This window comes from Spermophilus citellus (genome assembly GCF_964194105.1).
Source record: "Spermophilus citellus genome assembly, chromosome: 16".
In the NCBI taxonomy this organism is placed as follows: Eukaryota; Metazoa; Chordata; class Mammalia; order Rodentia; family Sciuridae; genus Spermophilus; species Spermophilus citellus.
This window is the reverse complement of record NC_138196.1, coordinates 78,494,174-78,511,121: the sequence shown is the minus strand read 5'-3', so window position 1 is coordinate 78,511,121 and position 16,948 is coordinate 78,494,174. Positions and strand designations below refer to the sequence as shown.

Below are 16,948 nucleotides of genomic sequence, written 5' to 3'. Positions count from 1 at the left end.
TAGAGGCCAGCCTCAGCAACTTAGTGAGATTCAAAATTAAAAATAAAAAGGGCTGAGGATGTAGCTCAGTGATAAAGCACCCTTAGGTTAAATCCCCAGTACCAAGAAGAAAAAAATAATAACTCAGTAATCCTTTAAGCCAGGTGTCCTATAGACGTCTGAGACCAGTTTTGTGCTACTAATACTATAAGCAGAGAGAAGCAAGTAACTTATGACCCCAAAGCAACGAGCTCAGACCGCTCACCCTGTTCAGAAATAGGAAGGTTGGATCCTCACCTCAAACTATTATCTAGAATATTTATTTTCTAAATATAGATAAATGTAAAATAGATTAAAGATAAATATAAGCAATAAAACCATTATAAAGCTAGAAAAAGAAATCTAGGAAAATATTTTCATATCACAGGGTCAAGAACAGCTAAAGCAAGAAATTATAGAAGAAACCTCCAATAGGAGCATAAAAAATAAAATATTATGTCCTGAACAATTTTTAATAAATGGTGTCTTTGAATATATTGTCAAGCAACATAAGTAGCTGTCACTCACAGGAAAATAAGCATGCTGGGAGACCCCGGGATGGAGCTACCCAGTGAATGGAGGCCACTGAACTCCAGGCACAGTAAGACAGGGGGTCTTCCTACCTGGGGAAAACCGAGTCTGTTTAAGATGCCACAGGGGGACAAGTCATTTGGTTCCTCAAACTTATTTCTAGCATACAGGCCATGAGTTTCACATTTTAACTTAGAGCAGGAGATTTAGATTAAATAACATAGTTGGCATTTGTAAAGCACCTGCACTAGATCAATAAAACATCAGTTAGGCTGCACTCCAACTATAGGATATTCTGCAAAAGGCAAAACAAGGTGACAATATAAAGCCCAGCAGTTGCGGGGAGTAAGTGGGAGGGAGGGATGAAGAGGGGGGACATGCAGCATTTTTGGGGCAGTGAAACTAGCCCGTATGATATCATAGTGGTGGATGCAAGCATTTGCCCAAACCCCGAGAATGTGCACCTCCAGGAGAGAACCTTCGTGTGCACTGTGGCGTTTGGGTGATAATGACACATCAATAGGAGCAATTGCTCCACACTCGCAGAGTGGCGATGATGGAGTGCTGTGCGGGTATGGGATAGGAGGCACAGGAGAACTCTGTGCCATCGGCTCAGTTTTGCTGCAAATCTAAAACTTCTCTGAACAAAAGTCTATTAGAGACAAATAAGTAAATAAAATAAGGGTTGAGAGAAAAATGTCAGCCAAGTAAATACACAGTTACAGAACACTTTAGTCCCTGTCATGGTTGTAAGTACTTGAAATATAGTAACTCACTAATTCCTCCTAACAACCCTGTGAGGTTGTTCCATCATTCCCATTTTACAGATGAAGGAACGGAGGCACAGGGAGATCAGACGACTTGCCCAGGATAACAGAGTCAATGCAAGCCCCAGGATGCATGCTCAGAAAGCCCAGCTTCTGACCTGTGCTGTACATCATTACACCCAATTCTCTGGATAGGATCTGATCTGAGTCCACAGAGGATTCATGTCCCTACGTACTATTTTCCTGGTGGTGTCGTTATCCATAGGCAAGGTGTATAATCTGTGATGCTAACAGGACAAGGGACTGTTACCCATGATTTTCAAGCAAGAGTCACATCCCTGGAAGAGTCGACTTCATGGTATGATTTTCAGAACCATATCTGACTCGGTTAGTGACAATAGTCAAAACTTCACTTTAAAATAGCCCAACTCCACATACAACTGCATTCTATCTACCCTTTTCATTTAAAAATGATCAGACCTGAAAAATCTTCTATCAGTTTTACAAAGTAGGTGTTTCCCACGCCTTTTCCCCATCAGCACACTCCCTGACCTCAGGGGTCACCGGTAAGAATAGGAACCTCTATCTGATGCTCCTGAGACTCAGGAGACATAAGGCAGCATGTCCTTTTCAGGAAACAGTCCTGGGAGCAGTCTGGGGCTGATCAGAGAACAGCCACTCTAGACTGCCCATTCCTGACCACTCTCTCTTCCAGAGCCTGGTCCTCCAGCCTCTTAGCACAGCCCCTGGCACTGAAACCACAACCAAAAACAGTTCAGGGATGACTGGAGGGTGTAAAAATGTGAAGTGGAATGCAAATGGATCCCCTCTGGGCTGCTTTCACTAAGTGATGACTGACAGGTGATTTACTGGAGTCTCCAAGTGATACCACAGCCCTAAGTGTGAGATCCACCAACAAAAAGGAAAAGATAAGCTCTTTAGAACTGTCTAACTCAGAGGGGAAGACTATAGGATGCCGTGCAGGGTATAGGACTTCAGGGGTCCTGGAAGGCAGGCCAGGGCACATGGTGTCTGTTGTCCCAAAGATATCATTAGCCTGCCATTGTCATGGCCTCTTACATGCCAGCCATCTTTTCTCTCCAAGTTCACCCCACCCCCATTCTCTAGTCTATGCCTTTCTTCCTCCATCCCTGGGCGGGCTAGAATGCATGTCCCACTGGGTGCCATTATCTGCCAACCAAGAGGTATTCTTTCCTTCCAGGAGCAGTTCAAATCCCCTCTCCCTGCTGCCTGCAGGCAAGGTTAATGGCTTCACTTGGAAGAGTGGTACACGTTCGTTCTGCCTTGTATCATGATTAATTGTGTACACATCTGTCACCTCCCAAACACTGTGAGCTTGAGGACATTGCCGAATGCTGTGCTAATTCCATACGGAGTGGCTCCTGGAGCTGGGGTGCTATAGTGGGCAGCACAGATGGGCACCCCTACATTCCAACAGCCCCAGGGCCTGGCCTGGTGCTCTGAAGCATTTGCAGAAACACTTGCAAAGGACAGAGGGAGAAGCAGGCAGCCCAGAGGCAAGGGCAGGGCAGGGGGTGGGGACTGAGCAGAGGGAGCTGGTCCTTCTCTCCCATTTATTCCAAGGACCAGATGGCGAGCACCTCAGAGGCCCACTCTGCTGGCTTCCTCTCCTCCCCTTCCCAGCTCTCATGTGCCCGCTCCCACTTCCACCTTGAAAGTCCAGGACCCAACATGACACTCTCCCAGGAGAGACCTTGAGGCCACTTACCTGAGCTCCAGACAGCCCAGCTGCAGGGCCATGCCCTCACTGACCTTGCTGGCATAGCGCTGCATGTAGTCATTCCGGAGCTGGCAAGAGAAAGATCACAGGTCAGACTCACACCCTCACCGTCCCCCTTCCCTGAGCAGAGACCCAGGGGTGACACACCCCTGCCCCTGAGCTGTCTCATGCTCACCCAACCATAGACAAGCACTGAGCAGGGATGGGGAGCAGGATGGGAGCTTCCTCTTGGCTCTGCCTCTGCCCCCTGGGTCCCCGAGCCCCTTCACAGGGGAACTTTCATAAACCTTCTCTCCCTGCTCCAGAGTCTTCACCCCACCCCAATTTGGAGAGAACTGCCCCCCCTAGATTTGGGGAGGAGTCAATTTTTCCAAAGCCCTGTTGATAGGTAGGAATAGATGCCATCCATGGTCCAAGAAATGTCTAGATTAGTGTCCAGGAAACCAGAGGGGAATGCAGCTGAGACCAGCTGGAAAATAATGGCAGTAGCTCACTCTTCCTTGGCACTTCCTCTGCACAGGTGCTGGGCACTTATTTAATGCTATGGCATGTCAAAGAGGCTTGGCAATTGTTCAAGAGAGCTTGTTCTCACATCTTTAGAAGTTTTGTGAACTGGTGGATATCCCATTGGTAGCTTGAATCTGGTCTTGGCGGGAGCATTTACACCATGGGAATTGGCAGGTGCTCTAAACCAGGGATCTCGTCTTCCCAGAGACAGCTTACCTGCACACTGCCAATGATGTCATTTGATCCTCACAATAACCCCATTGAGTAGGTATTAGTATTTTATAAACAAGGAGACGGTTTCATGCAGGTAAATGAAGTCTCTGAGAACACCTGGATAGTAAATGGCAGAGCTGGCTAAAAACCAGGTATGAAAGACCCCAGAGCCTGATTGTTAACCTGCTTTTCCTGCTTCATTAGCCCAATCACCTGGGAAGCCAAGGACATCCTAGAGGAGCTGGGAGCTTATGGAACAGGTTGGTCTGCACCACGGTTGGAGCAGCTGACAATGGTTCTCAGGCATAGCACTCAGGGCTTTTGGGTGGGGCCCTCCAAAACCTGGGCTTTGTCTTTCCATCTTCCTACGAGAGGATGGATACAGTTGGCCTGGAGGGTGCAATGGGACTCTGGAGGAACTTTTTACCTGTTGGTAAAAATAAAGCAGCGTGGTCCTGTCCTCTTTCAGGCTCTCCATGAAGTCTTCCGGCAAGTAGCGGATTTGAAGGTCATACCTGTGATAGGGCGATCAGACTCTGGGGGATGCAGGGAAGCTCGAATCTCGAGGAGGAAGTGGGTCCCTCCATCCTCCCTACCCTCTGCTCCCCTTCACCATAGCACTACAGTATCCCAACTGGGGACATTTCTGGATACAGATCTACTGTGAGTCCACATCAGGCTTTGAAAATGCATGCATTAGACATTGTAGGAGGTCTAAGTCTAGGATGCCACTTGGATTTTCTAGAAGATTCTGAGGATGGGGAGTGCTGTGGGGAGGACCTCCAGGGCCTCCCCGCCCCACATTCCTACCTCCACTCGGCCTCCACGTGTAGACATTCATACTTGTCCTGCACCTCACCCACCGTCATCTGGGGGTGCAGCCAGTGGATCTCATCTGACTTCATGTGCTTTAGCCTCAGTCCATAGCACTCAGCCAGCTGTATGTTGGGCCCAATCCGCCCACTTAGCAGGATGGAGGTGATGATCTCCTGCAGAGAAGAGAGGGACACAACTCAGGGGTGTTCCTTGCTGGCCCCCCAGGGTGTGATTCTCTAGGGTGGGATTCTGCCTTAACAATCTATTTGTTTCTGATTCCCTAGCACTTAGTGCAAGATGTGGTACACAGTGAGCTGTAGGTGGTGAATGAACAAATGCTGTTCATTTAGCCAAAATGAGACAGAGTCAGAACTGAGGAGACAGCACAGGTGCTGTGCTTCTGCACTGCATTCCAGTTGAACCAGTTAATACTCACTGAGCACCTGCCATGTAAAAAGCACCTTCTTAATGGTTCCCAAGTTCACCATCCTTACTGAGTACCGGACCAGTCATTGCAAGGTACTTTACACACATGATTTCACATGGGGAAGCAAGCAGGTATCACTGTCCTTGTGTGACAAAGAGGAAACTGATGTAGGTCACACAAGCCATGGCATTAGGCTGGGATTTTGAACCCTGGCCTGCTGGAATCAAGATTTCTACTAGGCCAAGTTGACTCACTGGGATGATGGAGAGGGCGAGACAGAAGGACAAGACTCACCTCAAGGGAGCAAGTGGCACAGTGCCCACACAAGAAGGATGGTCATAGGAAATGAAAATATGACACGAAAGGTGGCCTCTAGTTAACTGGGCCACTTGCCCACAGCCTGATGTCCTAGCTTCCTGGTCAGAGCCAGAGCTGGATTGACAGGAGGGCCACTTGGGCAGCTGGCTGCCTGGATGTGAACCTCTGAGGCCTTGCCTGGTTCCGACATCACTTTTGCAACATTTTCCCTCAAGCCTCTCATGTGGTTCCACACGTAATGGGTGACTGGAGCCCACTCTTGACAGTAGAGAGATGGCTCAGATGCAAACTTAGAAGCCCGAAGGCACTGACCTATCCTGTTGGATGGCTTGGCAGTGTGAGAGACGGATCGATGCCCAGGCAGTAGCTGTTCTGACCAGGAAGAGCAGAGGCAGTTTATTATTTAGATTCCATGATTTTTTGTTGTTGTTATTTTTTACCATGCCTCCCAAGAAGTTCTCTAATTTAGTAAATGAAATGCAGTTAATCTCTTTTTTTTTTAAAGAGAGAGTGAGAGAGGGGAGAGAGAGAGAGAGAGAGAGAGAGAGAGAGAGAGAGAGAGAGAGAGAGAATTTTTAATATTTTTTTTTCAGTTCTCGGCGGACACAACATCTTTGTTGGTATGTGGTGCTGAGGATCGAACCCGGGCCGCACGCATGCCAGGCGAGCACGCTACCACTTGAGCCACATCCCCAGCCCGCAGTTAATCTCTTAATTGGAACAAAAAGAAGGAGATATGACATCTTTTTTTCTCAGAAGAAAATCTGTTTCTTTCTATCTCCACTAGGAAAATGTTAAGCTAATATTAAAATAATACGACTATGAAGGAATGCCCAGTTGTTCATCTGCCCAACCACATGCGTGTGTCCAGCTACCTCCTACCAGGATGCTACAAGACCCTCAGCTTAAAACCTCCCTTTCCCCTCAGGAGAAAGTTGACTACGACAGAGAAGTTGACTACTGCTCTGTGAGAGAGCTGGGGAAACTGAGGCACGGCATGCACATACATGTTAGCAGTTGTAACAAATCAGCATGGGAATCAACTGAGGCTCAGGATGTGGAAGAGGGCTCTGACCTAGAGTACCCACTGGGAGAGGGACGTGGGTAAGAGGATGTGAAGTAGACAGTTTCGTCACTCTCCACCCACTTCTGCCACTCATCTGTACCACTCTGTCCACAAGGTCCTCGTGATATGGTACCCAGAACCCCTTTTCCCTCCTGAGCCCCACCTGGAGTTCCCACTTCAGGTGTTTAAACTGAGAGCCTTCCCTCTCCCCAATTAAAACCAATTAGGCTAATGTCTAATTTCCTTAGGGCTGGGCTCCCTGTGCTGTTTATTATTGAAAATCTTTAACATATGTAAGGTAAACAGAGGAGCATAATAGCTTCCCTTGTACACACAACCCAGCCTCAGCAATGACCAACATTCTGCCCCTCTTGCTTCATCTGTGCCACCCCCTACTCTCCAACTGTGACTCAACTATTAATTTATTTTGTGGTTCTTCTTTTAAGGTAAAACTTACATACATTAAAATGCACAAATTTCAACGGTATGATTTTGACACATGAGTGCACCTGTGAAACCCACACACCAATTAAGAAAGGCAGTTTTCCAGATCCCTGGAAAGTTCTCTCTTCTCCCTCCTCAGTCATCCCTCGTGGCTCACTCCCACCTCTCCCTCCCAGGAACCACCCCCTCCAGAACTTCACGTAAGCGGGATCATTTCATAGGTGCCATTCTTTTGTGTCTGGCACAAGTTTTTTTCACCAAGGATAATATCTGAAATTCCCCCACATTGTTGTATATATCAGTAATGTCCTTCCTTCCTTCCTTCCTTCCTTCCTTCCTTCCCTCCCTCCCTCCCTCCCTCCCTCCCTCCTTCCTTCCTTCCTTCCTTCCTTCCTTCCTTCCTTCCTTCCTTCCTTCCTTCCTTCCTTCCTTCGTTTTTGGCGGACACAACATCTTTGTTGGTATGTGGTGCTGAGGACCGAACCCGGGCTGCACACATGCCAGCAAGCGCGCTACCACTTGAGCCACATCCCCAGCCCCCAGTAATGTGTTTCTTTTTATTAATGGGTGATGTTCTACCTTCTAAAGAAAACACAATATGTTTATTTAGCCCCCTACTCTTGGAAATAGGGGCTATTTCTAATTTTGACCATTGTGAATTAAATTGCTATGAAAATTAATTTACAAGTATTTTTGTGTGTAGATGTCGTTATGCCTTTGAATAGACACAAGGAGTAGAATTATTAGGTCAGTGTATGTGTGGCCTTATGAGAAACTGCCACGCTTGTTCCACTTTTGTGTTTCCATCGTGACACGAGGCTTCTGTTACCCTGCGCCTTCTCCAACATTGGGTGCTGTCAGTCTTTCTAATATGTGTCATCTCAGTAGGGAAACTGAGGCACGGCATGCATGTGTTAGCAGATCGGTGTGGGAACCACTTGAGGGGCAGGGCTAGTAGTATATTATTGTGCCTTGATGTGCATCTTCTGATGGCTAATGACATTGATCACATTTTTACGTGTGTATTGGCCATTCACACTCTTTCTTTGTAAAGTGTCTGTTCAAATCTTCTGCCCCTTTTTCTATGTTGTGTTTTCGTGATTGAGTTTTAGGAGATCTTTATACATTTTAGCTAAAAGTATTTCGTCTGATCTGTTTTACTAATATCTTCTCCAGATCTGTAATCATTTCCATATTAGTGTCTTGATATCTATAATTTATCAAAAATTTCTTTTATGTTAGTGCTTTCTGCATCCTAAGAAATCTTCACCTGCCTCCAGGTCATGAAGATATTCTGTGTCTTCTTTTATAAGAGTCATAGTTTTGGAGCAGTGGTAGAGCGCTCACCTAGCACAGGTGAGGCACTGGGTTTGACCCTCAGCACCACATAAAAATAAATAAATAAGAATGAAGGCATTGTGTCCACCTACAACTAAAAAATATTAAAAAAAGATTCATAGTTTTAACATTTACTTTTAGGTCTGTGATGCATTTTAAATGAATGTCTCTGTGTGGTGTGAGGCAGGGATAAAACACTTGTTCATATAGTTCTACAGTCATTTGCATTGGTTGTTAACTTTCCTTTCCAAATGAATGGTTTGTTTTCCTGTCTTTGTAGAAGATCAGTTGGCTATCTAAATTTAGGTCTATTTCTGAATTCTGACTCCTTTCTATTGATCTTTCTTCACACCACGCTGATACCATAAATGTACACATTACTGTAGTTTTAGGGATCTTAAAGTCAAATGGGATAAATCTTCAGTTTCTCCCCAAGACTATTGGTTTTTTAGATCTTCACATGTCCATACTGATTTTAGAAACAGCTTTCCCTTTTCTTTTCCAGAACTTTGTAGCATTATTATGATTGGGACTGTGTTAAATCTCTAATTTAATGGGGTGGGGACGCAGAGATTGATCTCTTAGCAACACCAAGTCTTCCAATTGTGAACATGGAATCTCTCTGTTTATTTATATTTTCTTTAGTTTCTTTAAGTCATGCTTTATAATTTCCAGTTATAGGTTTTAGTCCTAAGTGGTTGGTGTATTTGATGCTTTTCTAAATTGGGATTTTTAAAAGTTGATCATTTATTTTGCTCGCCTTTTCTGCGACTCCCTTCTTGTTGCTCTGCCGGCCCCGGGTTCTAACCTCTTACCCCTCGGGTTAGCAAGGCTGCTGCTTTCTGCCTGCGCCCCTCCCAGACTGGAGAGTGTCCTCCAAAGGAAAGCCAGGCACTCCCACTCATCCATCCAGTCCATGTCACAAGAGCAGATGTCCCTCTTGGTCTCTGCTTGCTGTAGGCACTCTTCAGCCCTTAGAGATGGCTTTAAAATTTTGTCCTGGTTTTATCATTGTTACCTGCAGGAAGATGAGTCCAACCAAGCTATTTCACTGGTTTTGAAATCTCTGTTCTATTTTATGAACAAATGTGTGTCCTCTGCAAGTGGAAGAGGCCCGGGGAGCTGAGGGTTCCTTTCAAGTCACTAACAGCAGCACAGCAGCACAGCCACTGTCAGGAAGAGCCAGCCCTGGTGCCACTCTAGCAGTGCCCAGCCACTCGCCAGTGCTTAGCTAGATGTCCTGGGACAACACTGATGCTCTCTGGATTCCGTTTTTTGTCTATTTGTTTATTTATTTTTTGTTTTTAAATCTAGAACATGGGGGAAATGTCAGTATTTGGAATGGTTTTGTGAGAATTAAATTAGTTAGGACTCTTTAGACTATCACTTGACTCAAGGTAAATACTAAAAACACAAACAAATGAAACATTGTTTTAACAACAACCTCATGCAAAGTCTGGTGCTTCATACACTAGATTGGGAAAACAAAATTTTGGAGCCTCCTGTTCCACTCCTCTTTTTCTTTTCTTTTTCCTTCCCTAGGAGGTGGTGGCAGGGCCAAAGGTCAAAGTGCTGAGGCTGAGGGCCCAGAGCAGAGTCGCTAGTGACTGGGAGATTGGCTCCACCCAGGGGGCTGAGCAAAGAAGAAATCTATGTGGATGTTGGGAAACTTTTACTGCTGGAAGGAATACACAAACTATGGAGAGGGGAAGGCTAGAGAGGACCCCGTATAAGGAACTGGAATTAGAAATAGTGTTTGACTCACAGTCGAAGACAATGAGAGAGAGAGACTGAGCTTTGTTTACCGAAAGGGCTTAGGGGCAAGGATATTTCCATAGTGATTTGCAAACCAACCATCAAGTCTTAGTTTCCAGATAAATACCCTTCTTCACTGAAAGTTATCTAAGGCTCCTTGGAGAAATGAGTGATTCCAGGGCTGGGGCAGAAGAAAAGAGAAGAGTACGAGATGAGCCTGAAACATCATTTTTGTGCCAGGAAAAGAGAAAATGTTTAGAGGACGTTGGGAATATATGACAATGAGACAGAATGAGCTTGAAGGGACCCACCATGGCCAAATCTGGGACAACCTAAGTATTAACATATAATGATAGAAATTACATCCCATGGAAAAAAATAGACACTGAATAGATAAATAAATGGGGGAGAAGAGAATGCTTTTCTTCTTAGTAGAAGGCCAACTAGTAAATGTAAAGACAAGGATGGAAATAGAAATCACCGTTTGGCAACAAGCTCAGTGTTGGTTAATCAGCGCAGGGTTCATTAAAGGATGATGAGGCTGGAGAGTGGAGATCTGATGGTGGGCAGGGGATTGACAGTCTCAGGGCACTGCTCCTCAGACACCAACCAAATACAAAAGAAAACCCGGCAGACATGAATGGCCCATTATCCAGGTTAGCAGCTCCCAGTTTAGGACAGGCAGCTCTAGCACTCTTCCTGCCTCCATGCGCCAAGAAAAGCACAGCTTCACTTCTGAAATGTTCTTGCCAGGAGTTTGAGGCCCAAGTCTGGTGATGAGACCCCAGGGTGAGGGGTCTCCCCAGAGTCCCTGTGGAACAAAGGTTTGAGGAACTCTTCCAAATTGGAGAAAACCAAAGAAATATGACAGCAATGTATGCTCCTGGACTGGGAGACATGGACATGGCTGGGTCAGTTGGATGGAGTTTGTGGGTTGCACAGTGACATCAGGAATATGGGCTGAACGATGGTGTCAGAGGTGTGGGTTGTGTGGTGGTATCAGAATAACACTGACTTCCCAATTTATATGGCTGTAGCGGAACTTGGCAGGAGAGTGCCCTTGTTTGGGGAAAATAAACACTGGATCATTTTAATAATGGGCAGCATTGCTACAACTTGCCCTCAAATAGTTAAAAAAAAAAGATGAAGGGCATGCTTGAATGTGCTTAAGAAGAAAAAGAGCTAGTAAATAAGGCAGAAGACATTGAAAAACTGTGGAACCAGAGTGAAGGTGACTTGGATTCTTAGTGCTGCTTTTTCCAATTTTTTGTTAAATTTGAAATGATTACAAAATAAAAGGAGAGGAGAGACTCCTATAGGACCTAGCACATGTGAAAGAAAGACCCTATATCAAGGGGATAAATAAAACTTCTGTCAGGCCAGACAGAGCCATGCTGCTTTCCGAGGTGTCTGAGAGGGGCGCAGAGTCCAGCTCTCCGTTTCATGGTTGGTGAAACTTTCCAGGACCTCTCCTGGGCAAGAAATTTCCAGGTTTCTTTCTTGGAAGTGAAAGATTCTGTAGAGAAGATAGTGGGGTAACTCTAGGTCCTTGGAGTGGAAATTCATAACTCCTTGCTTAACAGATGCTCTTAGAAAGATAGATTTCAGCCCCAGGAAAGGAAGAACTTGGGAGTTCTCTAAGCCGAAACACACTTTCTGAGAGGCTGTCCAGTACTGGGAAGATTCTTATCAGGGACAAACCTGATGCTCCAGGGAAACTACCAACATGACTACCACTGGTCACTGAGGTTGTATGGTAAAGAATCTGGCTATTCTCTTATTCTCTGACCTTGGTTCTGGGGAAGAAGCCTCTAGACCTTTGGAATTCCCAAGTGATAGGATTGCCTTTGAAATTCATGGTGAGTACCTGGACCACACTCGAATCTATGCTAATGAACCGAGAGGGACCCTAGATGATTTCAGGATGGGTCCTGGTCAACCATGTTTCAGGCTTTCAAGTTGGAAAGACCAACTCTGTGATTAGAGGGTTGGAGCTTTGAGCCACATAATGGCCTGACCTGGAAGGAGGGAAGGAAGCTGGAGATTAAGTTCAGTGTGGCCAATGATCCAATCAACTCTCCAAACAGGCCCCCATAATAAACCCTGAGAAAACCCTGGACACTTGTGCTCAGGTGAGCTTCCTGATTGGTGACGCATCCTAAGGACATGGAAACTTCATATTTGGGATCCTCTTGGACTTTGTGTTATGCATTTCTTCCTTTGACTGGTCAAAACTAAAATCATTCATGTGTATGGCACTTTCCTAAATTCTATGAGTTGGTTTGGTGAAACTTAAGCAGCTAGTGGGAACTCCCACATCCATAGTCAGTTGATCAAAAGTGTGGGTGGTCTGGGAATGCTGGAGCCTGCATCTCAGGTCTGAGGGGAGGGGTGTCCTGTGGACTGTGCCCCCAACCTGTGAAGACCACATGGACTGCAGAATTTGCATTGCAAAATGGGCTGATCCTTTAGGCACAAAGACAGGGGAGAAAGAAGAAGATTGATGACCACAAGTGACACAAAAAGAACAGTAACATTGGAGTTTCTCAAACCAGGGTGTGAATCCCATTCTGACACTCTTTCAGCAAGATAGGACAGTCTCCTCCCTGTTGTTCTCTATTGAGCTACAAAAAGGGTCTTCATTCAAACCATCTGCAACAATCGACCCCATTCACACCACGCAGAGCAAGTTATGGGCTCCAGCATCAGCATGCAGAGCTCTCGGTTGTGGAGGAACTTATATTTTGTAGGTAGAAGAAAGTGGTTGAGTTTCAGGGAGGAGTTAGGGAAGGGCAAGCTCGGGGCCTTGGGACCACCTTCCCTGTGTTGGCTCCCGTAGTGGTCCTGTCTTCTGTGCTCCCTGCTGCTCTCTGGTACCTGCACAGCTTCTCGAATGGTGGGAGCAGCAACACGGGTGCTCTACCCACTGCTCCTCACCTGTCACTAATGAGTCAATATTTCTTTTCTCTAAATGACAGTACAAGATGCATACCTACTCACTCAATTGCCATATGGAACACGATTTTCTTAAAAAAAAATGGTCAGAGAAATGCAAATCAAAACCACCCTAAGATACCATCTCACTCCAGTAAGATTGGCAGCCATTATGAAGTCAAACAACAAGTGCTGGCGAGGATGTGGGGAAAAGGGTACACTTGTACATTGTTGGTGGGACTGCAAATTGGTGCAACCAATTTGGAAAGCAGTATGGAGATTTCTTGGAAAGCTGGGAATGGAACCACCATTTGATCCAGCTATTCCCCTTCTGGGTCTATTCCCTAAGACCTAAAAACAGCATGCTACAGGGACACTGCTACATCGATGTTCATAGCAGTACAATTCACAATAGCAAGACTGTGGAAGCAACCTAGATGCCCTTCAATAGACGAATGGATAAAAAAAATGTGGCATTTATACACAATGGAGTATTACTCTGCATTAAAAAATGACAAAATTATAGAATTTGGAGGGAAATGGATGGCATTAGAGCAGATTATGCTAAGTGAAGCTAGCCAATCCCTAAAAAACAAATGCCAAATGTCTTCTTTGATATAAGGAGAGTAACTAAGAACAGAGTAGGGAAGAAGAGCATGAGAAGATGACTAACATTAAACAGGGATGAGAGGTGGGAGGGACAGGGAGAGAGAAGGGAAATTGCTTGGAAATGGAAGGAGACCCTTAGGGTTATACAAAATTACATACAAGAAGAAGTGAGGGGAAAGGGAAAAATAATACAAGGGGGAGAAATGAATTACAGTAGAGGGGGTAGAGAGAGAAGAGGGGAGGGGAGGGGAGGGGAGATAGTAGAGGATAGGAAAGGCAGCAGAATACAACAGACATGAGTATGTCAATATGTAAATCAGTGGAAGTGTAACTGATGTGACTCTGCAATCTGTATATGGGGTAAAAATGGGAGTTCATAACCCACTTGAATCAAAGTGTGAAATATGATATATCAAGAACTATGTAATGTTTTGAACAACCAACAATAAAAAAAAAATGGTCTTAGTTTTCTCAGTTGCTCTTTGGATAAGCCCAGGATTTGTTTTCTGCAGGAAGGCCTTGTTTGCCCTGGATGAAACTTCCAGGCACTCAGCCTGCCCTTGGTGCATAGCCTGGATGTGAGAAGCCTTCTGGTGCTTTCTTGCAAACGTTGGCATTTCCAGGGCTTCTCTTTATATTTGGCTAATGATGATTTATTTGCTTTACCAAATAGCGTGAAGACCTCCCCCCAAATCCTTCTCTCTCCCCGTTCTCTGGCTCTTCCTCTTGTAGGTCAGAAACAAAGAAAGAATATGACTGGGTGTCTTGTACCCAAGTGCAGGAAAACTTACAGTCATGCACTACATAGGGTGTTTTGGGTCGATAATGGGCCACATAGGATAACAGTCACACAGATTATACCATATAGTGATATCAGATGTGTGTGTACGTGTGCTTTACAGGGATCACATGAGGATGAAATCACCTCGAGATATATTTCTCCTGTCATTGAGTGTCACTGGACTATGCTCCCAAAGAGAAAGGTCATCCAAGCACTTATCTTCTCCATTTACTTTCTCTGTCTTTAACCACATCGATCACACTGAGGTACTTCCCCTGTATCTCTGTGGTCTATTTTCTCAGGCTCATCTGTTTTTAGGCAACACCTAATCTTTTTGTTTTTCTTGAACTCATGAGACATTTTGTATGTCAGTGGCTGGATTTTTTTCAAAACAATGTGATAAATGAGGTCCCCATCATCCTCCACTCTTTCACAAAAAATGGTCCTTGCCTAAGGTCACATCCCTGATGGGGGATGGCTCACACACAGTGACTGGTCAGTAGATAGTCATCAAGGCCTGTCCTTTCATCCTGACTGGGACAATGTCACTGAGCTGCCCTAGCTCCAGAGCTCCAGAGTTCCATGTGGAACGGACTGTGTCACAGCCTAGCTTTCCCCCAGCTGATCCTGCATCTCCTGCTTCCAGGTGCATCTTGTGAGAGTCCTTGTCCACACTTCTTCCACCCAGGCCTCCAAGCCGGGACTGCCTCCTGGGAACCCCACTGAGACTCTGGCTTGTAGACTACGTTCTGGGCTTGATTCAGTTCAACCTCCTTACTCATTGCCCTACCAAGACCAAACACTCCTCTTTTTAAAGATGACAGAATTCAACCTTTAATGAATAAGATCTACTTAAGCCTTGGTTCAAGAGAGACTTGCTTCAACTTTGTCCAAAAAGGTGTCACTCTGAGACTGAGAACAAATTTAAAGCAAGTGACTTTAGTTGAAAATTCCCATTGGTTCCTTGTTTTCTATATGATAACAGGATAAGAACCAAACTTTCTTTAGCATTAGGATTAAATAAAAGGCCCTTTGGAATGTCCCTCCTCGTGTTCTTCCCAGTCCTGTCTCCCCCTCTTACCCACAAAGTGCTTAGCTCCAGGGCTGGTCTTTCCACCCTCACCACAGCATGCCATTGCATTTCTCTGTTCTTGACCACATCTTCTTCCTGCCTGGCTCCCTCTCTCTCCTGACTTCTCCTGGAGATCTCCCAGTCATCCCAGGTATCCTTTAAGGCCCAGTCTATACTCTAGGTCCTCTGGAAATCCCTTCCTGACTGCCTTTGACAGAGTTCTTGTTTTCTCCCTGAGATTCCAAAGGACTTTGCTTATGAATCCAGCAAGATACTGTTATGGATTGAGTTTTGTTCCCGCAAAAAGACACATTGGAGTCCTAAACTCTAGTTCTTAGAATGTGACCTTATCTGGAAATAGGGTCTTTGCAGACTACTCCAGCTCAAATGAAAACTTTAGGGTGGGCTCTAATCCAATATAGTTAGTATCCTCAGAAAGGGGGACATTTGGAAACGTAGAGAGAAACACACGCAGTGGGAGTGCCAGGTGAAGATGTGGGATTTGAGTGACACATCTGCAAACCAAGGAACACCAAAGCATGCTGGAAAGTCATCAGAAGCTAAGAGGCAAGAGAGAGTTCCCTTAAGGTTTTAGAGGGAGCGTGGCCCTGCTGAGGTCTTGCTCTTGGCTTTCCTGCCTCCAGAACTGTGAGATGATCCATTTTCATTGTTTTAAACCACCCTGTTGGTGAGACTTTGTTATAGCAGCCCTGGGAAACTAATGAAGACATTTTCCAATATGAATTAAAACCACAGTCTATGTCTGACCTTTGATAAGACAAACATAAGACAAACATTTTAGTTCTAATTGGTAAATGGTTATGAGAATTTTAAGAAATTTTGGTACCTATCTTAACAGTGATCTTCCAGTGATACCTTTTCAAGCGATGACAACAAAGATTTAAATGTATTTCCAATTATTTTTAGATGTCAGACTAACATTTTCTGGAGTGTGACACTGTACTAAGACTGGCCGGCCTTATGTGGGTCACAGATACATAAAGAGCTTAGTGCAGTGGTTGGCATACAGTAGGTGCTTAACCTGGCCCAAAGGTCAAGTCAACCTGAAGAGCTGAACTGATTGGCTCAGGAAGTCTATGATTAAGACCTGGGGATGGAGCATCTCTCCAATGAGTGAGTGGGAGCTGGTGCCTAGGCAGAAACCCAGTAGGTAGGGGCCAAAGGAAGGGGCCACAGTTGTGGACCGCAGTCACTCAATACCTGCGGTGTGGGGTGAAGAAAACAGTCTTTAGAAAGGGACCCAAGGGGGGCTGGGGTTCTGGCTCTAGAGGTAGAGCACTTGCCTAGCATGAGTGAGAAACCGGGTTCAATCCTCAGCACCACATAAAGTAAAATAAAGACGTTGTGTTCACCTATAATTAAAAAATAAATATTAAAACAAAAAAAAAGAGAAAGGGACCCGAGGCTGTTGGTGAGCAGCAGAGGTGGGGGAAGGGTGGTAAATGATAAATGATCCTGTGGGACAATCAGGTCATGGTCACAGCTGATGCAGACATGCCAGCTGGATGAAAGAAAGAATGCAAAAAAAAAAAAAAATCCAAACCACTTCCTTCTGCTCAGAGCAAGCGC

General features: G+C 45.3%; 1 protein-coding gene across 4 annotated transcripts in view; it reads right to left on the bottom strand.

Annotated features, from left to right (window-relative positions):
- Positions 1-16,948, bottom strand: part of PTK2B (protein tyrosine kinase 2 beta) — a 109,648-nt gene that overhangs the window by 25,854 nt on the left and 66,846 nt on the right. For all 4 annotated transcript variants that reach the window (XM_081269623.1, XM_081269626.1, XM_081269625.1 and 1 more), the window contains 3 exons: positions 4,609-4,787; positions 4,226-4,313; positions 3,067-3,146 (listed from right to left, as the gene is read on the bottom strand). In XM_081269623.1, the coding sequence (XP_081125749.1) occupies positions 3,067-3,146; positions 4,226-4,313; positions 4,609-4,787 (347 nt within the window). The remainder of the gene's footprint in view (positions 1-3,066; positions 3,147-4,225; positions 4,314-4,608; positions 4,788-16,948) is intronic.